The 23,251-nt window shown below is 44.8% G+C and overlaps 1 protein-coding gene across 1 annotated transcript in view; it reads left to right on the plus strand.

Annotated features, from left to right (window-relative positions):
* LOC119396073 (homogentisate 1,2-dioxygenase) overlaps nt 1-23,251 on the plus strand; it is a 46,921-nt gene that overhangs the window by 4,236 nt on the left and 19,434 nt on the right. The window contains exons 2-5 of the mRNA XM_037663150.2: nt 2,610-2,681; nt 6,060-6,148; nt 21,826-21,934; nt 22,826-22,885. Of these exons, the coding sequence (XP_037519078.1) occupies nt 2,610-2,681; nt 6,060-6,148; nt 21,826-21,934; nt 22,826-22,885 (330 nt within the window). The remainder of the gene's footprint in view (nt 1-2,609; nt 2,682-6,059; nt 6,149-21,825; nt 21,935-22,825; nt 22,886-23,251) is intronic.

Below are 23,251 nucleotides of genomic sequence, written 5' to 3' on the forward strand. Positions count from 1 at the left end.
GCGATCGTTACATATCACACGCTATTCTTTGTGCCCCTGTGGTTTTATACTTAAATTTCGTGCTCTGTTCACTTGTGCGTGACATTTTGTAATGAGATAAAGTATCTCTTTTTTTTCTGTGGTATAGGTTATAAGAAAGTGACATTAACGCAGAAATACGGTGCCGGCTATTTCGTGGTTCTCACGCCGATCGAACAGTTAGGTGTATAGCTTTGTGTACTTTTGCACGTAAGTTCCTAAAGGAAAACGAACACATAACGACGTTATCACATACAATTCAATATACATTTGAAGTTACTCTTTAATCCATAATGTAAACAACAGCAATCTCGGGCAAACCCCTGTGTCACTATAAAGTGTCAATCCAGCAATTATGCGAGCGGCAGTAGTATCACATATGAACAACGACGGTGACTATAAAGCACGCTCTTACAAATTATTCATTTTTCATGTGTTAATGAATTCAAGCAATGCCGCTGTCATCGATAATGTTTTTGAATTTTACGCAAGGCATCGGTGTGCACGTCAAGATGCGGGCATCACACGGTGACGTGTGCCACGGCCATCAAAGCCGCTATCACACGGCGTATGTAAATTCAATGCGACTATTTCTGCGTGAAAACTGTTCAGTTGAAAGTAATGTAATTATGGGATTTTACGTGCCAAAGCTATGTGATTATTAGGCATGACGTGGCAGAGGACTGCGTATTAATTTTGACCTCTTGGTAATCTCTAACGTGCACCTAAATATAAATTACACTGGCGTGTTACTGCTTTTCGGCCCCATCTAAATGCGGGCGTGCCGTGGCTGGCAATCGAACCCACGTCCTCTAGCTTAGCAGCGCGTCACCTTACGTACTGATTGAGACGCGGGTGTTCAGTTGAAAGTCACGCGCTGGTTTTGTGTTCTCTTCGTCAGTTGCCACTACACGCGCTTATTAAAACGCACGAAACACTTTTAAATCAATGCATGCACACGCTTACAGGCATACGAAACGTAGTAAGTTGCAAGGCTTGTGTTAATTACTCAGTCACAACAGGCACCACACGAGGGCCCGCAGTGTAGTACAGTTATGTTAATAAAACGTAAATATAGCAGAACATAAAATGTAAATGCTATCTAAATATAAGTTTAAATGAGCAGCCTTTTGGCGACGCTACCATGAGCTCAAACATTTTTTTTTAGTTTATCTCTAAAGCCCGGCATCAGTGAATATATTTATCATTAATAGTATTCATGGACTACCAGTGACTCGTTACGTACAGCATTTGCCTATTGAAACCGAAATCGGTAAACGCCGGCAGATAGACGGACTGTTGCACTCCTACATTGCAGCCGAACCACACAAAACGGTCTTTGAGACGTCACTCTACACACCGCTCACAAAGGTGATAGCCACCCTGATTGATTTGGGAAACATATTGCGACTAATGACTATTCAATTTTGTTATTATCAAGTTATTCGTGGGGGTATAGACCTCTGCTTACGAGCTTTATCTCGAGCTCTGTAATGTTCCGAAAAGAAAGGAAATACATTTATAATTGACTTGTAAATTTCCTCATGATACGAGGAACCTGTGCTAAACACCTCGAATGCGTGTTCAGCTCAATAAAATTTGGTTTACCGATTCGGTTGGGTTTGAGAAAATTAACACAGTCAAACGTTGTCGTAACGAAGTAGCATCAGAATCACAAGTTAGTTCGTTATATCCGATATTCGTTGTAGCAGCAGAGATAAAAATCGGCCCTAACTAATCGGCAAACTGGCTTGGGCAGAAATTCAGATACAGAAACGCATTATTCTGGGCTTCAGTCCCGCTATAAACATGGTGACCTGTCTTCTTGCGGCATTTCAAACTTCGATTGATACGGTTGCCCAATCAGTCAAATGCGCTAGACTTAGATGCCTAATCAAACGCGAAAATTGACCGGCGTCTCGCGTCAGCGTCCACACGAGTGATGCAAAAAATAATCATCACGTGACGACGTCACATCTGACGTCAGCACTGAAGTGATGGCGTCGCCATATGACATCATGACATCACAGATAGCAAAAAATTGTGACGTCATTGTGACTTCACAGTGACATCACGTGACTGGCACTAATGTATAAACGGTATTGGTGTCGAACTATAGATGCTGTTTTCCAACTTTCCGAATATGGTGCTGTCCTAAGAGTTGGTTTAAACTGCATGAATAACGCCTTGGGAGGGCACCCATCCACTAAAACTTATGAATCGCAATACATGCGCCGTAAACTATAATTAACTAAAAAATAACTACTGCAACGTTATTTGTTAGCCGATTATGCACTTTGATTTATTGAGCCCATCTTCTCGAGTTATGCAGCTCGAAGGGCACGCAGTTTCACTATCTGCCACGTGCGGGCAATTTATAATAAATAAGTTCCTGTCTTGTCTTGAACAAATAACAAATACAAACAAACAAACAAACAAACAAACAAACGAAAGACGAACAAACGAACGAACGAATTCAACGAACTCTCGAACGAACAAAGAAAAACACCTGATTTGTTGCACGGATAGTTGTACTGGTTCAGGAATGAATTGTCCGGTTAATTCATTTGACCGGTTAATTTCGCTTCCAGTACCTGACGGGTTTCGGAAGTGAGTTCGCGTCCGAGGATCCAAGGTGCCCCGGATCTCTTCCAGAAGGCCAGGTAAGAAATTTTTGGCTATCATGCTAAAGAAAAAAAAGCTTGCGCATTTTTTTCGTTATGTTGGCACGCTTGCAACTGTATAGTTACACAAAGTGTGATCGTCATCTGTTGATGTGTTAGAGATTGACAGTTAAATGTTTCAAACGCTGCCTAAGCTTTTAAGGGTAACTTTGTTAGTGGGCCGACTGCCTACATGTATATCTACATAAAAATTTAAAAACGTATTCATCTGCCGTCGTCATAATGAGAACAATTCTGCGTCTTTAAAACTTTCAGCATCAAACTTTAATCTGAGTACCCGTCACAGTCCAGATTTTCGAAAACTCATGCTCTCATCAATTAATTCATCGAAGTTTTATTTACTATTAGTTAAGGAAACGGAACGTTCCTTATGCAGGAGGCATCACCGTCTTAATATTACGCCCCATTCACTCTACTCCCTCTAATTGTTGCATATAAATATTTGCTGTCTAGAAAGTTATTTATTTTTAAATAATTTATAATTGAACACATTCATTTATTTGATTGCTTATTAATTCATTCATTCGCGAACCTACAATGCAATTTTAGGAGTTATTGCGAGTAGATGAAACGGTAAAAATACAATCAGAACGTCTAAATAAACAAAAATTTTAACTGTCAAAAGAAACTTATGAAAGAACAGGCAGCTATTATCCTTTAATAAAGAAGCATCGTACGTAAATGAAAGAAGCATTTGTAGTGGAACACTGACAACACTCACATCCTATTTATTCCAATTGCGAACCGCACAGGAAGAAAAAAAAACGAAAAAATTGCGTGGATACGTCCGTCCGACACTTATACATTCAGAATATTTTTTATTGTGGTCACTGCTTTGAGATATGCTGTGTGGGTTCATCACCTGCAAAACTTTATTATCGCCAATCTCATTATTAATAAATGAATGAAAAAAATATTTTCGAAAAACATCTACGTTGCCGAAGAGCTTTCCAACCTTGTTTGCCGTTGGATGTTAGTTATACTGGAAATAAAGTTATATAAAGAGTTGATAACGCGTGCTGCACTATAATTTATGTATTCAAGTTTACAGATTAGCGTTTGACTGTGAGGATCCCACAGTGTACAGGTATATTGAAGGATTGGTCATATGTTCTCATGCAGCGGGCTCACCCTTTTCATTGTGTACAGCAACATTTTAAATCACGCATTTTTTAGTGGCATGGACGGGTTATTTCCAGGTAATCTGTAGTCACGAAATCTTTGATGTTTTCATTTCTAAGGTTTATTCATAGAGAGTTCTTTACCTGAAGCTCACAGTCCGTAAACTTGACAAAAAAAAAAAAAGATCGTTTAGGGATTACAATGTCCAAACTACCTGTTGCTATACAATTTTTGTTTTTTGTTATTACGGAATCATCAAATGTTAAGGTACAATATTATTTAGCGTTTCTCTTTAGCCTCACTTTGACGATAATAAACTCAGTAGAAACGTCCAAATATAATGATTTCACTGCCTCTAAACAGTAGCCAGTTTCAAAAGGGGCACTCGCAGACCAGGGTCCGTATTGAAGACAACTTGTAATGACAAATTTTGTTTTGTAACATAAAATTGCAGCCAGTGCTGCCGATCATTGACGAAAATTCGACCCCAGCTCCGTAGAAATCTTCATAGTCTGCTTTTCTTTCTTTCTTTCTTTTGCAATTCCAGTGCGACTACGTGTTTACCATCTCGTAGAAGTGCATTGAGCAGTTCGGTCGGCGGCGTTTGTTGAACTGCCCCACGCGTGTCGTAAACAGGCCGCGATCACGAGGGGACCATTTTTTATTTTATTTCTCGTCATTATCTTGTCACTTAGACATCAGCTTCACGACGACGCCGATTATACAGTAAGAGCGCAATAATAGATCAGCAAAAAAAGTTAAGGACCTAATAGAGATGACAGGCATTGCGTACATGCTCGGTGAAAAACACCTTGCGTAGTTATAGGTAATGTGCGCGTTTGTCCGATGACTGCATACCATTAAGTGAATGGTTTTGAGCGGCGAAGTTTACGAGGAAAATGCGAGGCGCCCGTCTTGACGCGCGGACGGAGGCCGCGATTTCACGCGGTGTAGATTTGACTACGCAGCAAACTCGTTGGCACCCGTATATATACGTCTATATGATGAGTTTTTAAGGCTGTACACCTGTTTTCCTTGGATGCCTTCCAGAAGGCAGCGTTGTGGTGAAGACGTCGCGCAGCCACAATCGCAACTCGTTCGGAGATTGGTTTAAAAAAGCGCTGACACAAATTTTAAATATTTTTAGATTGTCGCTCTAAATAAAAACGATGGTGTCGAGAACACTAAAAAGAGTATTATGGTGCCTGGGAATGAATCGAATAATTTTTGTAATACCACTACCTTGAAAAAACACTTTCGGTTTTGATGTCGAGGGGGCGGTTTCTAAGTGACGTGTCATCCCAGTATGACGTCATGGGCAGACAGCTACTCGCGACGTACTAGCTGCAGATTCGTCATCTGCTCGTGGTGCACGTATACAACGATGAGTGAATTACCATCCAGTGACCCCGACAGTGATTTCTGCGATTTAGGCTGCACGCAGGACACAGAGTTCGCAAACTCATTGGAACTGTTTACTCGTCGGGATAATGTCCATTGCGGTGGAGCTGGCTTGCTGATGCCCAACGACGAAAACTTTAAAATCAAAGTAAAATACTTTATACGTGTTATCCGACTCTGGTGGTTGGAGAGCGAAACGTCCCTTTTACGATGTCTCAAAATCGTGTCAGTACTCCTTCAAGAAAGTAAGGCAAAGGAAACATGGTACTTGTGTGATCATTGCTATAGCTTTCTCTTATCACAACGATGCATGGCGTTCAACTTGAACGAAAACAGTACTGAACGCACCGTAAGTCATTCGAAATACAACATAGCTTTTATAACAACATTTGCAAGATACTGAATCAATTAAAGAAAAAGAAGCAACTATGTAGTATGTGGACTCGGGGGGGCGGAGACGCAGATAAACAGGACTCAACATAGAAGTATAGGCCTACAGACCACACAATAGGCAAAGTATAGAGGCTTATTGAACAATCAGCGCGCTGCAGTAAGTTCAACTTTGTACCAACGCGCCCAACATGTGCTCAGCTCTACAACGCATCTGAAGGATTTGCGAGATCTTGGTGACGATCGATTACTGTAGCAATGTACAAGTAGAAAACAAGGCGTCGAGTGTATATATAACAGCGGTCGTTGTGTAATGAATATTGGGAAGTCCATCGTAGCGTCGACCTTTAAAGCTTAACTGTAGGTTGGGAACGCGAAACCAGCATTATTTTCGTTTATGTACCCTTCAACTATAACAGAGCGTCCCATCTCTTTACTCTGCAGAACAACCCACAAGTGTGTCCTTACGGCCTCTACGCTGAGCAGCTGTCGGGAACGGCCTTCACGGCTCCCAGGGAAACCAACAAGAGAAGGTGAGATTCGATCGCTAGCTCCGTCTACGCGAACCCGATAAAGTGGTTTCGGGTCGGTTTTTGCCGTTATAAAATCGGCGATACGGTTCGCGTAAACACTGCCGTGAAGTGGACTGAGCGAGCGCCGAGGAGGGTTCCGAAAACTCGCCTGCCAGTATATGGGTTGACTCGCCTTGCCGTAATCCGCTTGGCAAGACGCACCTCTAAATATACGGTAATGCGGTCCCGCTGATACTGGTCGAATCGACTTCCGACTCGACCCGCTCGAGGCTGGTTCACGTAAGCGAGGAAAGTGACGCCCGCACCCTTCTCGAAAAAGAACACGAGTGGGAATGATGGTCTACTTGGTTATAAGTGCGTAGCACCTTTAGGGGCCCGGCTTGTCGCTCATCCGTAGATCTCATGTGGCGTGTTCACGCTCAAAATAAGATGCTCAAAATCGGGTTAAAATTAAAGAACAAGATCTAAAATAATATAATTGACAGAAATAACCAAGAAGTAATCCCAATAATTAACTTAAGATCACTAAAAAAAATTCGGCAGATCCCACGTGCCGTGAGAGTCGATGTTATGCGAAGCATGCGGCGGGAAGGTGACTGTGGCGTAATTTTTTTTACGGAGCGAAACGTTACAAAGTGACGCTGTAGATTCGTATAAATTTTACACGCATACATATACGTTGAAGAGCCGCATATGTATTATATAACCAGTTGTTTATAGTTGGGTAACGCTGCCAACGGCAACGTGGGCATTACCAAAACCAGAGGCAGTAAGCTGATATGTAATGCTTGTCCTTATGACGGAGAACGTACGCACGTTTCACGAACCTGTGTGCATGTGTGGAAAGGTTCCTGACAGTTCTTGAACAAGGCCATCATCACCGTGGTCAGGGAGCACCAACAGCTGGTCATGACTTGTTATTGCATCCGGTCGTGATCGCGGTGACGAGGGGTATAGTGCTGCTGTTGGAAATCGTGGATGCCTCGGTCATTTCATCGACAAATTGTGTCGATACAGCCGGCGACATGTCGGAACCTGAAGTGATCCTTCGCGTTGGTGAGGTATAGGCCGTCGAGGCTTGTAGGCCTGGATAGTGCTACGTAGACCAACATCAGTGGATAGCGCTTGTATTCGTAGACTACCTGGGCATATGTGGCCTACGTAGCCTAGTCTACAGAGCGGCTGTCAGTCAATCTGGCATCATCCTCGGTCAGCATGTGGCCATCGCCCAGCCTCGTAAGAAATGAAGAGGACATTGCGCCGCTCTGGCGGACTAAGTGCACTTTACGGTGCGATGGTGTGAATATCATACGTAACTTTCGTTAATGCATTCCTCCGGGGTCGAGCAGTGCTTCAATATAGCTTGCTGAATCATAGGAATAGAAATGTATTGTTTATTGGACTGCTATAAAAGCGGAGCCAACACCGGAACCACAGACGTTAATCTGATATGACTCCTGTATCGTAGGAGTATCATGTAGTGTTTATTGCTTTCTTGCAAAATTAGATTTTGCAAAAAAAGCAATAAACGCCAAGAGTTCTCGCCATTCCTGGGTAGATATAAACTCAATCAACTGTGGCGCATACCCGTACACCGCGGCCAGTGGCAAACGGGTATGTGCCACACGTGTCTGGAGGAAAGGGTGTAACGACGTACGCGACAGGATTTTCGCGTTATTCATGTCATGACCCGACAGTCATATTCATCAAATCTTCTTACCCTCCCATGCCAATTTTGGTCTACACCAAGTTAAAGAGGTGATCATGAGAGCACCAAGACGTAGGCGGCTAGATAGATAGATAGATAGATAGATAGATAGATAGATAGATAGATAGATAGATAGATAGATAGATAGATAGATAGATAGATAGATAGATAGATAGATAGATAGATAGATAGATAGATAGATAGATAGATAGATAGATAGATAGATAGATAGATAGATAGATAGATAGATAGATAGATAGATAGATAGATAGATAGATAGATAGATAGATAGATAGATAGATAGATAGATAGATAGATAGATAGATAGATAGATAGATACGCTCAAAGTGCCAAAGGTTCGCTAAAAAGGTTCGCTTCGCATTTAAAAATCGCCAAGCCTGCGCGGAACACGCAGCACAGTCACAGCGAAAGCTGGAAGAGCGTCCTTTCTAGAGCCTTTCTAGACTCTTTTGGGGCAACTCATACAAGTACACATGCAAGGTACCCATTACGTCATAAATCATCGTTACTTTCATGAAGTAGGGAAGCACCCACTATGCCATTATTCGTCATTCTGCGGTGAAGCGTGGTACCCGCTGCGCATCTGTAAGGCATTATGTGCATTTTGTGTTGTGGCTGATGACGATGAAGAATTATGGCTGATTCTTTTGTGATGGGTTGGAAGCAAACAACGATCCAGTCACTCGTTGCGCAATTCGCATTGTGTGACGCCTCGTTTTTATTTTAATCTTCTACGACGCTATATTGCGTATGTTAACACGATTGCTTGCCCGACATGACGCCTGTATAGAGCACTTTTGCGAGGGAGTTTCAAACCAGCGTGGCTCTGTGGCTCGATATGCCACGCAGCGGGCCCGGGTTCATATCCCATTCGTTCCTACGGTACTGTACGAAGAACCTTATTGAAAGCATCCCGAGAAGTTACCACCTCTTAGGCCGACACCGCGCGGCGCTCTCACGTGGGGACAGTTAGACCTAGACTAACCGCCGCATCGCAGGCTGTCTGGACAGCCCAAAGTTTATGTTGGCACTCCAAGCGCTTGAGGGCCGAGCTCAATTTTTTTTTCTGTGAGGTCCTTGTGCCCACGTAACGATGGGCACGGCCAGAACATGTTCTCGAGATTGCATGTCCCCCAGCAGCGAGGGTCCTGTGCACTAAAGTCGCCTGGAAATAGGCAACGCATGAAAGCGAGATTAGGATTTAAATTCGTCTGGAGCATCCTAAGGGTCATAGCCTGCCGTCACGTGAGCTTTTTGTGTGGTGCGGGAAATACTCTCCTTTCCAGGTAGAGGTGTTTAGTGAATTCATTAAAAGTGAACACAGTGTCTCGCAACTCTTGGACCTCGAACTGAGACAAGGCTTCAGGTCCCACGCGGATAGTTAGTGTATACGCGTGCTTGGGAGTGGGCGATGTCGTTGAGGTTGGTGAGCGAGTCCAAATTTTGGCCTAAGTGTGCCGGGAACAAAGTGATCGTGTACATAGTTATGGTCCTGTTCTTAAGAACATGATGGGCCTCTTTCGCTATGAAGCCCTATGCAAACGCCGTGACCGCCGATCTAGAATCCGAGTAGATTTGCGTTTTATTGTCATCGAAGAGTGCCAAAGCAACAGTGACCTGCTCAGCCTTAGAAGAGGTGGTCCCAGTCACGGAGGTCGACGAGATGATGTGACCCCTGTTATCTATTACGACTACAGCATAGTGAGATGAGCGTCCATATTGCGCCGCATCTACAAACCGAGCGGGGATCATCCTTGGTCTCGCCAGGATCGCACTCGCTCTACGTCTTCCCTCATTGTGCTCCGGGTGCACAATGAGAGGGATCGGCGCAACAAGGATATTTTCCCTTTGCTCGTCGGTGATTCGATGACTTCTCTCTTCTGCCGACACTGGATTGAGACCCAAAATCCCTAAGATTATTCTCCCTGCCAAAGAGCAGGATAGTCGAGCCAGCTGTGCTGATTCCTGTGCTTCGATGATTTTGTCCAGCGTATTGCGCGCGCCTAATTGATAGAGGTGTTCTGTACTAGCAGTCACGGGAATACCGAGCACCTTTTTTGATGCTTTTCCGAATGAGGACGTTCACCTTCGTTTTCTCGAAGTTGTGCTAGTTGTGCATGGTCGCTACGTAGATGATTTGGCTCATTAGGAAGGCACGAAAAAGCCTGAACGAATTGTCTTCTTTGAAGCCTCCTCTTCTGTTAGACACCCTACTGATGAGTCTGATAGCCATTTCCGTTTTCTTGGTCATCCTATCCAACGTAAACCTATTGGATCCATTGGGTTCGACAAGCATGCCCCACACGCGTATGGACTCGACTATGAGGTTTCCGTCATGTGGGGTTAGCCTGATATCGACATCAGCGAGTGGCTTCCATCCCCTGGGCTTGGGACCTCGCCTGATCGGTCTATAAAGGAGTAACTCGGACTTGCTGGGGTAGCATAAATGTCCCGTGCTTTAAATGCGAAGCATTTCTTAGCGAACCTTTGGCGCTTTGAGCGTTTCTATCTATCTATCTATCTATCTATCTATCTATCTATCTATCTATCTATCTATCTATCTATCTATCTATCTATCTATCTATCTATCTATCTATCTATCTATCTATCTATCTATCTATCTATCTATCTATCTATCTATCTATCTATCTATCTATCTATCTATCTATCTATCTATCTATCTATCTATCTATCTATCTATCTATCTATCTATCTATCTATCTATCTATCTATCTATCTATCTATCTATCTATCTATCTGTCTGTCTGTCTGTCTGTCTGTCTGTCTGTCTGTCTGTCTGTCTGTCTGTCTATCTGTCTGTCTGTCTGTCTATCTATCTATCTATCTATCTATCTATCTATCTATCTATCTATCTATCTATCTATCTATCTATCTATCTATCTATCTATCTATCTATCTATCTATCTATCTATCTATCCGCCTACGTCTGGGTGCTCTCGTGATTGCCTCCTTAACTTGGTGTATAGACCAAAATTAGCGTGGGAGGGTAAGAGGACTTGACGACTATGACTGTCTGGTTGTGACATGAATGACGTGAAAATCCTGTCGCGTACGTCGTCAAACCCTTTCCTCCAGACACGTGTGGCACATACCCGTTTACCATGGGCAGTGGTATACGGGTATGCGCCACAGGTGTTTGAAAGTTTATATCTACCAAAGAAACGGCGACAACACACATTGGTAAAAACCGACACCTGCAGCTCTGACCCGACGAATGCAAGGAATAAAAATCAGGATCTCAGCAGGAATGGAACCCAAGCATTCTGCGTGGCAGTGAGGTATTCTACCACAGAGCCATGCCAGGTCTGGAAACTGCTTTAGAAAAACACACTATGCAAGCGTTATGTCGGTGCAATGCAAATTGTGGTTGTGGTTCTGGCTATCTAATTTTATAACAAACCAATAAGCACTACATATGTACCCGTACGATGCAGGCGTCATGTCAGGTTAACGTCTGTGGTTCCAGTGTTGGCTTCGCTTTTAAAGCAGTCTAATAAAAATTACATTTGCATTCCTATTATTCAGCAAGCTATATTCAAGCGTCGCTTGACCCCGGGTGAATACTCCAACGAAAGTTACGTACGATATTCACATCATCGCGCCATAAAGTGCACTTCGTTTCGATAATACTGACGTACGTGCTCTACCGTGAGTGCTGACATTACGTCAGACCAGAAGTTACCCTTTAAACGCCAGTGTTGTCGGCGTGCCTGGTAAGCCCACGATGTGCACACAACTACTACACTTACTAAAACACGTCGATCCACCTCGTAACCCTTGACTCCAAGCAAAAAAAAATGCAGCATAGAACTACTCGCTGACTGCTTCGCATGAAACCAATTCTCACAAAGTGTGGGATCTGCCGAATTCTTTTCTAGGTATTACTCGACCTCGAAAATTTTTTTCTCACCTCATTTTAGATGCGAAGTATCTCTTGCTCGGGGTACGTAACGCGGCGTGGTAATCCGCACGCGGCGTAGTCCGCACTCACACTGCGCATGCGCGACTCATCCTCCTTCCCTCTATCCAATAGCTGCGCGTAACTCTCTCCACTTCTCCACCAGCAGCTGCTTGCGCTTCTCCTGCGTTCTTGCTTCTGCTCTCACGGAGCATGCGTTACTCTCCCCCTCTAGTCTCCTTTCCTTCAAGTGGTAGAGGGCTGCGCGCGTTCAGTCCAGCGCTTGCCTCAGTTGGCTCCTCTGAAATGCCGGCTCGACATGCCGAAATTCTCTCCTGAGCAGCGCAGCGATGAGGGCCAGCGCATGCGCGTCCCCTCCCCCTCTCTCTCCTCTGCTACGCTGCCTTTCTCTCGCGCGCCTGTCGACGGCGTTCCGGCGTTCCCCGCACTCCCAGTGAGAATTAACAGCTAGGCTAGAGGGAAGACACGACGCGCGTAGTGTTCCTCTTCGCATTTCTACGACGCGAGGTCGGTAGCATGCCCAACGAACGCCAACGGAACGCGATCGTGCAAGTGCTCCGGCTTCGCATCGCCTCATGGTCCCTTTAGGCGGGAGATGGTGCAATTTTTTTTTCTTATTTCGCGCGAGGGCGGTTACGGACACCGGCGGCCGCGGCGGCGGCAGCGTACAACTACGGCGCCAAAATTGGCTGTTGTGATCTCATAACAGCTTTCGCTATTACATATATAAGGGCCTCAAACACCATCACTCTCACCAGAGCCATGGCCGAGAGCACAGAGTGACTGCTTACCAATGGCTAGGTAGGTGGTGGGTGGAAGCAAAGAATAACACGCACCACATGTGGTATCTGTCGCCCAGGTTGACGTCGCTTGATATTGGAAAGCGAGGTCAAAGGCATGGAACCTTACCTGCTGTTAGAGGTGCCCATGCTTTGTTGCTGATGATTGTCAATAAGAGTGACCGACGGTCCTAAAATTTTTTTCTCGTTTTCTTTTATTTCACGCGATAGTGGTTACGGACACCAGCGATGGCGGCGGCGGACAACTGCTCCACTGCCGTTGTGATAAGAGCTTTCGCTGTAAAACGATTCGGAAACATGCGGCGGACACCCGGGCCACGCAAGAGATCGCGCCACCGCCTCGCCACGCGCGCGATTGCTCCTCCCACCGGCGCTTCTCCGGCACTTCGTTGCTACATCTGAAAATGAAAACAACCTGACGGGACTCGCTGCAGACGACACGTATTTCAACTGCCGTAACAAGCACGAAGTGGATAAAGCGCAGCAAAAAGTAGCGCGCATGTCGCACACCGAGTTTGCAAATCTCCTTAACAAGATTTTACTTGCGCCGGGGAAACCCTACATGCTCACCTCAAACAGTGACGTCATCGGCGGTTTGGTAAACGGAGCAGCGGGAACTATACGAGCGGGAATTGCTGGGTGCCCGCGCTACACTCTAAGGCAAAAGGGTGTTAAAACGGTGTGCAGTTCGTCCCTTTGGGAACTGATGGGGCTGCCACAACCATTAATCCCTTTAAGGACTAACGGCACCGTGTCTAACAGTTAGTCCCTACAGATCACCTCAATGGACTAGCATTTAGTCCTCACCGGCCAAACTGTTAGTCCCCACAGATCACCTCAATAGACTAACATTTTGTCATCACATTTACAACTTACCGGAAGTGCGTATACGCAGTTCCGCAGGTTTCACGGTAATGCAGCTGCATTTTATTTATTTGTTTGTTTTTTTACAGTGAAAGCTGTTATCAGATCACTACGGCAGTGGGGTAGTTGTGCGGCGCCGCCGGTGTCCGTAACCACTATCGCGCGAAATAAGAAAAAAATGAAATGAGAAAAAAAATCTAGAAACGTCATCCACTCTTCTGACTATCATAATCAACAAAGCATTAGCGCCTCTGACAGCTGGTAAGGTTCCGACGTCGCTTTTCAAGATGAAGCGAAGGCGTCAACCTGGGCGACAGATATCACTGGTGGCGGCTGTTGCTTCCACCCACAACCTACCTAGCCATTTATAAGCTGCTACTCTGTGCTCCCGGCCATGGCATTGGTGACAGTGACGGTGTTTTGAGGCGTTTATATTTTCAGCGAAAGCGTCATCAGTCACAGCACAACAAAGTGCACATAATGACTTACAGATGGGTAGCGGGTACCTCGCTTATCCGCAGAATGACGAATAATGGCATAGTGGGTGCTTCCCTACTTCATGAAAGTTGCGGTGGCTTTTGGCGTAGTGTGTACACCGGGCTCCGGAAAGGCCGCTCTTCCATATTTCGCTGTGACTGTGCTGCGTGTTCTGCGCAGGCCTGGCGATTTTTTTGATGGATGATAGTTTATGACGACGTATTTGGCTTACATTCGGAGCTGTTAGCTTAAGCGGTAATAAGTAGTGAAAGAAATATTTTGGCCAGTAGTATTTAGTTGGTGATTCCGCGTGATGTTAACTAGACACGCTGATAGGATTTGCAGATTGCACCAGACCATGCACGCTGGCTTTTAAAAGTGCCTTACATCTGTAGATCGCGTTGTAACTTGGCTCCATTCGCAATGCGTCGGTGTATTCCGCTGTAGCCGTACTCCCTGTAGTAGAGTACGTGATTATAATAATTGTTGGGGTTTAACCGGTTTAACGTCCCAAAATCACGATATGAATATAAGGGACGCCGTAGTAGAGGGCTCCGGAAATTTCGACCGCCTGGGGTTCTTTATCGTGCACCTAAATCTTACTTGTAGTAAAGAAGGGTCGGCCGCATACAGCTCTTCCATCGCTGAACGCACAGTATAATCTGAATCGCTCACAATTTTTTACTCGTTGGTTTAAATTTCGTTATTGTTCGTTTACGAAGTTATTCTTTATGCTGTCTCAGAATTCTGTAAGTATTGCTAGGAAATATGAACATGCTAATAAGGCACCACAACCTAAATTTAGAACTAAGCCAAACAAGCATGCCGCACACCATACATCGTGTTGCAACGCCTTTAGTTTTCTTGCTCATTCCTCATGCGAAGTAGTATAGTCATTAGTTCCACGAAATATCGTCTGGCGAGGAGCGAACGTCGTAGAAAAAACTGAGCGCTCGCTAAAATCAGGAGCAAAAGAAAAGAAAACTGTTTAATCGATGTTTAGGAACCCGCACGGGTTTCGAAACGGATGTTTTATACCGTGATTCATGGAATCTTGCGCATAAGCTCGCCAAGTCGGCAGTGCTGTGTTGCTTTACCAAGTTTCAGGCGAAAAGACATCATTCTCGGTATCGGCGCCACAAGCATGTCTCTATCAATCTGGAAGGAATGAATGCGCTTGTGGTCCTCTCATAGGTTGGCAAAAAATGTGGAGCTCACTAAGGCTCAGTCATGGAATATATTTTGCCCTTAGGGCTCACTCGGACTCACACTCACCAAAATTTTCCTCAACCGGAATCACTCGGACTCAAAGTCAGCTAAATATTACTGACTCAGACTCAGACTCACGACTCGATCTGAGTCTGAGTGAGTCGACTCATAAGTCCGTTAGCGTACATACACCTTTTGTTCAGGATGTCAACGCACTTAAACGCGAATATCTCGCATAATCGGTACTCTACGATGCTATTTTGATCTCATACCTTCACAAACGAGTTATGAATAATTGCAAGCTAGTAAGGACATTTTTAGTAAAAGGTGTGACTCACACGAGATATTTTTATCAAAAACTTGCTTTGAAAAATTTTTGCGGGGGGGGGGGGGTGGAGGGGTCAAGGCACGCCTCTGATCAATAAATATTGAGCTGGCGTATGAACGCTAGTGTGTTGAAGTATCTGTGAGTAGAAGTGGGTATCAATGTGAGCCTCCATAAGGCTGGTAGTAATGCTGGAGTTGAGTAGCTATCAGTCCTCTACAAATATGACGAAAGCGGCTGTCCTTTCTGTACCCGCGTTAGTCTTGAGATGCCGTCGTTTCATCAGCCGTTGCGTTAACCGAAGCTCTCGTTTAGTAATCTTTATGATATTCGAGGCAATGGCTTCCAGTTCCAAATTATTGTGTTGCCACAGTGCTGTCATGCCTTCTATGAGTGAAAAAAAAAGAGTTCGACACATTCAACGTACCGTGGGAATAGATGTAATGCGAAGCATGCGGCGGGAAAGGGACTGTGGCGTAATTTTTTACATTGACCGAGACGCTACGAAATGACGCTAAAGGCAGGCGCAAATGGTATACGCACACACATATGTTGAAGAGTCGCGCATGTGTTATATAACCAGTTGTTCGTAGTTGCGTAACGATGCCAACATGCAGCAACATAGGTATTGCCAACACCAGACACAGTAAGCCGATAGGCAGTGCTTATACTTGTCTCTTGTGATGAAGAGCGCACGCACGTTTCACGAACTTGTGGTCATGTGTGGAAGAGGTTCTTGACAATTCTCAGGTAGATGGCGGCGAGCGCAATGTCTTTGTTATTGTGATTGACGTGCACAACAGATATCGCCGATTCTGCTCCTTGTCTGTGTGTGTTCGGTGTCTGGCGGCCGGTGAAGCGGGATGCGGCCTACGTTGAAGTTGCGCATCGTCGTGTTCTTATATGTGCCCACGCCGCCGCACCTGCTTGCTGTGGACGACACATTGGAATCCCGTGATTGCAGTGGGCTCATCGCTCCAGGTTTCAGAAAGCGCTAACACGGAAGTTTCTGTGAGCAGAGCGTCTTTTTCGAGGTCGTGCACGTGCGCGTGCACAGAGTGTACGTTGAGAGCGGCGTGCGTGAGGTGATTGTTGTGGTTGTGGCACCGAATGAAGGTGGTAGCCCGGTCCAAGGCAATGTCTAGAGGCCTGTTTGCTATAGCCGGGTCATGTCGTCGACAGACTGTCTGTCGGTAGAGCCGGCGACATGTCGGAACCTGAAATCACATTTTGCGTTGGTGAGGTATACGCCGTCGAGGCTGATAGCTCTGGAAAGTGCTACGTAGACAAACTTCAGTGGATGGCGCTTATCGTACCCGAAGACTACCTGAGCGTATGTGGCCCTTTGTGACTAATATGTAGTTATGGGGTTTGCTTGCGCAAAGGGAACCTGTGTCCTCCTACGCGAGATATTTTTCTGGCGCATGTCGTGCGTGGTTGTGGGGGTTCGCAGTCCCAAGGGCACTCATGTCATTTCTGTTGAGGGTGTGAGGTGGTGATGTGCTGCGTCATTATATATATATATATATATATATATATATATATATATATATATATATATATATATATATATATATATATATATATATATATATATATATATATATGTAATGGGATATTGCTGCATCAGATCAGAAGTGGCCTCCGTGATCTCTCACGCGCCGGCATACGAACTCGGCAGCCAGAAATCAGGCGTACGCTTGCGAAAAAGGAATTGCACGGTAAGCCCTCTTATCGTGGTGTTGGTCTCACTGCCATCTCCCGTTATCCCGTAGAGCTTTGCCTCGTAATGATTTGTCAATAAATCGCAGTGCAAGCGACTGCGATCGAACATCTACCGTATAGATGTTGGACTTATCGTGGAAAACTGTGATCGCACGAGCACAAGAACCCGTAGAAATGAATTTCTCTCTCCATAAGCGTCCCCTTAATCAGGCACCAGTTGAGTTCCGTGCAGTGCTGTTAATTCTGGATGGGAACATTTCGCGTTTTTAATGCATGCCAATTCTTAAAATACATAACCACGCGCCACAGCTAGTGGTCTAGTGGTAGTGCTCGACTGCTGACCCGAAGGTCGCGGGATCGAATCCCGGCCGTGGCGGTCGAATTTTGATGGAGACGAAATGCATGAGGCCCCTGTACTTAGATTGAGGTGCACGGTAAAGAGTACCAGATGGTGAAATTTTCCGAAGCCCTCCAAATACGGCGTCCCTCATAATCATATCGTCTTTATGGGACGTAAAACCCCGACAATTACTATTATTATTACAATACATAAGTAAAGAGCCCGACTTTACCGGTTTTCGAAGGTTACCTGCAACAAAACCTACTTTATTTTTTCGTTTAAGATGCCTTAAGAAGCACAGCGTGAGAGTTTGCAACGAGATGATTCGTGACGGGTATGCACTTGGCGGTTTCACAGTAAGTTGGCTCCAGTTATGCAGTATGCTGTGCAAGAAAAAGTAAAAGAAAGAGAGAAAAAGATACAGATGCGTGCGACGCCCATGACAACGCAGCTGTGCTCAGGATGGGATGTGCAGCAACTGGCTTTCGTGAGACTGAAACCATACGTGAAAGAGTGTTGAGGGAGGTGGATGCATGTGTACCGCAGGCCTTGTTATTCTCAATGGGTGAGAGAGGAGAGTACTTGCGTGAACCCACAGTACCACGCAACATACGCTGCAGAATAGTGCAGCTGCTAAGTGTTCCACTTGACATACGGTGTGTGCCGACGCATCCGCTTTTTTATGGTGTTCAGCCGATCGATGAGGATAGCGCCGTCTCGTTTCAGTTGTCTACGAACGTCGTTTTCGTTCTTTCGTATCGCACGTTTGTGGCGCTTCACGCACGGCGCGCTCCGAGGATTGTCCGCATTGACCGGGTTGCGGCCAAATTTGACCGAATTAGTGAGAGTTTGATGCCAATAAACAATGCATATTTCTGGCCTGGACCAGGGAACACGTCCGAATTATCCGATTTTCCGGATTAACGAGGGTCGAATTAACGAGCTTTATATGCAACGGGGGTTAAGGATATCATAGTTGAAATTAAGAAGAAGAAATGGATATGGGCCGGCCACGTAGCACGTCGGCAGGATAACCGGTGGTCATTAAGGGTAACTGACTGGATTCCAAGAGATGGCAAACGCGTGAGGGGGAGACAAAAAATTATGTGGGTAGATGAGATTAAGAAGTTTGCAGGTATAACGTGGCAGCAGAAAGCACAGGACCGAGTTGATTGGCGGAACATGGGAGAGGCCTTTGCCCTGCAGTGGGCGTAGACAGGCTGATGATGATGATGATGATATGCACAGGGCCTCCGTACGTAGTCGGGCTGAATCGTATTTTTTTTTGTTTATTTCAAGAATTGGTCGGGCGCTCGCTATTTCCCGCCGTGAATTTTTCCGACAGGACGGGCTTCCGCGCAAACCCGAATTTCAGTGCGAGTCACGCTACAGATAAAACAAAAACAAGTTCAGAAGTTCTGCGTGTCAAGATACGATTATGAAACATGCCGTATTGAGAGACTTTGGATTACTTTTGACCACCTGGTGTACTTTATCGCGCACGTGAATCTAGGTACCCACCCTTACGGTTGCAGTTCGTGCCGATCGAAAATGTTGCCGCCATGATGGGAACGGAATCCGTAGCCACTGTTTCTGCAGCCTTACATAGCAGGCACTAAGCTGTCGCGGCGTGTACATAATAGAACAGCCAAGAACGCAACTAGGCCTATACACCGCATTTCTTCGGAATGCTGCACTAGCTGTTTGCTTCAATAAAACTTCATTCGGGTCTAGTTGATACATATTCCTGTGATTAAGGTTTTATTTATTTTATTTATTTACATATACTGCCATCTTGTGTAGCAAGATATTGCAGGAATGATTACGTACATACACTAAAACTACAATATAAAAAAGAGTATATACATTAAAAAAAAGAGAACTATATCAGGAAAGTATACACTGCTCATCAGTGAACGTAATTTGGCAGTCGCTCAACAATGTCATCTTGAGGGCTCAGGGAGCCCTCAAGACTATTCCAAATGTCGATAGTATGAGGAAAAAAAAAGGAAAACTCAAAGCAATGCATGGATGATTTAAAAGGAACTATGTTAAGGTGGTGACTTCATCTGGTGAGTCAAGAAGGAAAAAGTTACAGCACAAACACACAAGTTTACAGCGCAAACACACAAAATACACGACACAAGTACCGTGTCTTTTCTTCGTGGGGCGTCTTGTGTGTTTGCGCTGTGGCTTTAACCTCAGGCTTGTTTACTTGCACGCTTCTCCGCAGTATCAAGTGTGTTTCACCTCATGACCTTGTTGTATTGGGGCGAAGCTTATTCCAACGATTCGACTATTATGCAACGTATATAAGACCCTTGCCACATCACAGTCTTGCAGGCATTGCGTAATGATGGGCTCTCCGTAAGAGGTTTCACCACTAAGCAGTGTTGCTGAACGATGTAACTTACAAGTTGTATTGCGGTGAAGTATCTTTTTTTTATGCAGTGAAACATAGCAAGAAGGTCAGGGGACCCAGTACCGCTGCGTAATTACGCTAGCGCGCACGGAAAGTCGCTGGCCACATCGTTTAATAAATGCACTGGCAGGCATTTAAAATGCCTGCCAGTGCATTTAGGTGTCTGTGTCGATTTAAGCAAGACCTGCCAGTGGGCTGGTGTCTTGCGCCGGTTTAAGCCCTTATTTTGCCAACCTTATGCGCGCCCGCTGAAAAGCTTGCGAGTGCATTTATCAGATGTTTCAGTTTTTGTACTGCGACCAGGTACGGCGCATGCGCGCGTTTATGTTTAATGCACGCAAACGTTATGAAATTGATCGCGATCTCATGCACAAGACACACGCAAGGTAGGCAAAACAAAGGCTGGAGTTATTCCCGTAAAAACCAGCTTTGAAGGCCTGCCAATACACTTACTAAAGTCTCAGTGCTTGTACTGGGATCGATGGCGGCCGGCGAGCACGTGCATAGATAAGGAGCACGTATACTCGGCCCCGTAACTGTGCGTTCATTTCCTTTTTACTATGCTTCACCGCAATACATGTGCAACATGCATGTTTCACCGCACGGCATTCTTGTACTACGGCAAAGATGTCACAGAGAAGGGTCATTATGCAACGCACAAAAAGCACTCATGCACTTTTGCAGAAATGATGTCTTTAATGAACTGGAGTGCTTAAACACGCTTGGTGCTTCATAATCAATCAATCAATCAATCAATCAATCAATCAATCAATCAATCAATCAATCAATCAATCAATCAATCAATCAATCAATCAATCAATCAATCAATTATTTAACGTGCCCAGGAACAACCGTGATGGTTTTCATGCTGGCGCTCGCGAAAAGGTTACTAATAACGAACAGTATACAATATAGACAGTCTGCAGGAAAAAATACGAGCTAAGAGCAAAATATGTACAAAGAAAAAGTGAGGACAACAGCGATAAATGCAACAACATAACGCGAGATATGTCGAAGACCACTCATAAATATTATCGCATACAGGAATGCGCAAGGGAGGCCGAAAAATAAAGGATAAAATGACATGTACATTGTACGACACTGAGGTAAAACAGCCCAAAGCTCGTAGGAAAACGATGACTGTGAGCTCCGAAAAACATCGTGGTCAAGTAAGTAAGGATTATAAGGACTATAACGTTGAGTGTTGGCAGGGGCAGGCGGGTACGTCAAAGGGTCTATGCTTTCTGCATGGTCATTTTATGCAGAATCCAAAAATTAGTGTTTCGGTTTGGTTCAGGGCAGGACAAGGTACCGTGGATATGATTTCGTCGGCAGTGAGCACATAATAATAATAATAATAATAATAATAATAATAATAATAATAATAATAATAATTATTTCCTCTAACAGTTTGTTTGCGCACTGTTATGGAGGGAAATATTGGTCACGGGCTGCTAAAGGCAAGTCGTTATTAATCAATTCATCACGACGTGCCTGCTTTCCTAATCTATTTGCTAGTTGAGTGATTCACTGATTGATTGGACTAAACGGCAAAACAACCGACTGGATGACCTATCTTTTCACTCTGCCCGTTTTTGTATGGCGCCAAGTGGTGAGAATGGTCCGAAATATAATTTGTGGCATATCGATTTTACGACATGCATGTATTGTGCAGATTATAGCACATGGCTCCCCACTACAAGAGCGCTTTCGCATTCCCCTTCTGTCGTGACACGGCGGCATGGTCGGGAATTGCACCCACAACTTCGTGCTCAACGTGTATATATGAGAGCCAGTGCATGGAAGTGCAATTCCACCAGTTAATGATTATTACTTGTACTTGCAGTTGGCTGTACCGTATCAGGCCATCCGTGCAGCACGCGCCGTTCACCAAGTACAATGGGAACAAGAACCTCACCTCTGACTGGAACTCCAACCATCCGAACCCTAACCAGGTGCGTTACCAGGCTTATTAGAGCCTAGCACCAGCGTGTGCATATACGCATGACTGCACTGCGCGCATATAGTTAAACTATTTGCGTAAATTCACGTATACATGCCTTCGATATTTAGGGAATGTTTTAGGGAGTAATAGTCAACAGGAAAACGTGACTGCCTGTTTGTTAACATGATAGCAAACTAGGCATTGAAAAACGTACAAAGGTACACTTGTCCGTAATGAGACCGGACCGAAGTACATATACAACAATTTCCTGGCTGGTGCCACGGCTACGTAAAATAATATTTCAGTGCAATAGCGTTAAAGAGCAAATGTGGTGTTGTTGGCGTCGTCCGTGAGCTTGAAATCTCGATGTTTCAAAGAATAGAAATCAAAGTTCTAGCCGGAACCTAATCCATAACAATAATTGATTGGATTTAACGTTCCAAAACCACGATGTGACTATGAAGGACGCCGTAGTGTAGGGCTGGGGAAATTTTGACCACCTGCGGTTTTTTAACGTGCACCTAAATCTAAGTACATGGGCCTGCAACCTAATGCAGGCATTCTAGGTGGCAGTAATCTACCACAGAGCCCCGACGCCGACTTCGGAATTTCTGCGGAACGAGCTCTTTAAGGCCATCGCGTTACAAGGCGCTTAAGTCAAGGGGCGTCTGATTAAACATCTTGATGAAATACCGAAAGTTCTTGCATACACGGCACATGCATGACACAGGACACAGATGGACGTGACGTTCGTGGCGTATAGCTCTGTCACATGTCTTGAACTTGCTTTGTACTTAAGCACCGTCTAATGTGACACTTTCCGCGAAAGGAAATACGACCTGGAGCGTCGCGGGTCGTGGCAAGCGCGTTGTGGCGCTGAATGCGTTCTCATTTATTTCAGCTGCGATGGAAGCCCTTCAGCATTCCGGAGCAAGGAAAGACGGCCGTTGACTTTGTTGACGTAAGTTGTGTAACGAAATTACACTTAGTGTTAGACTTCCGACTCTCTTTGATGAAGGTTATATGGTGAAAGTGCTCTGCACACCTCTTTCTTTTTCCCTGGACAATTGGTATGTCGGCGTGTCAACGTAAGGGTTCTTCGGGAAGTTTAGAATCGCAGAACATTTGGCACTTTCCTTACCTGAATGAGAAGTTGACAAATGGCACATCAACAAACAAACAAACAAACAAACAAACAAACAAACAAACAAACAAACAAACAAACAAACAAACAAACAAACAAACAAACAAACAAACAAACACACAAACAAACTAACTAACTAACTAACTAACTAACTAACTAACTAACTAACTAACTAACTAACTA

This window comes from Rhipicephalus sanguineus, chromosome 6 (assembly GCF_013339695.2).
Source record: "Rhipicephalus sanguineus isolate Rsan-2018 chromosome 6, BIME_Rsan_1.4, whole genome shotgun sequence".
Classification (NCBI taxonomy): Eukaryota; Metazoa; Arthropoda; class Arachnida; order Ixodida; family Ixodidae; genus Rhipicephalus; species Rhipicephalus sanguineus.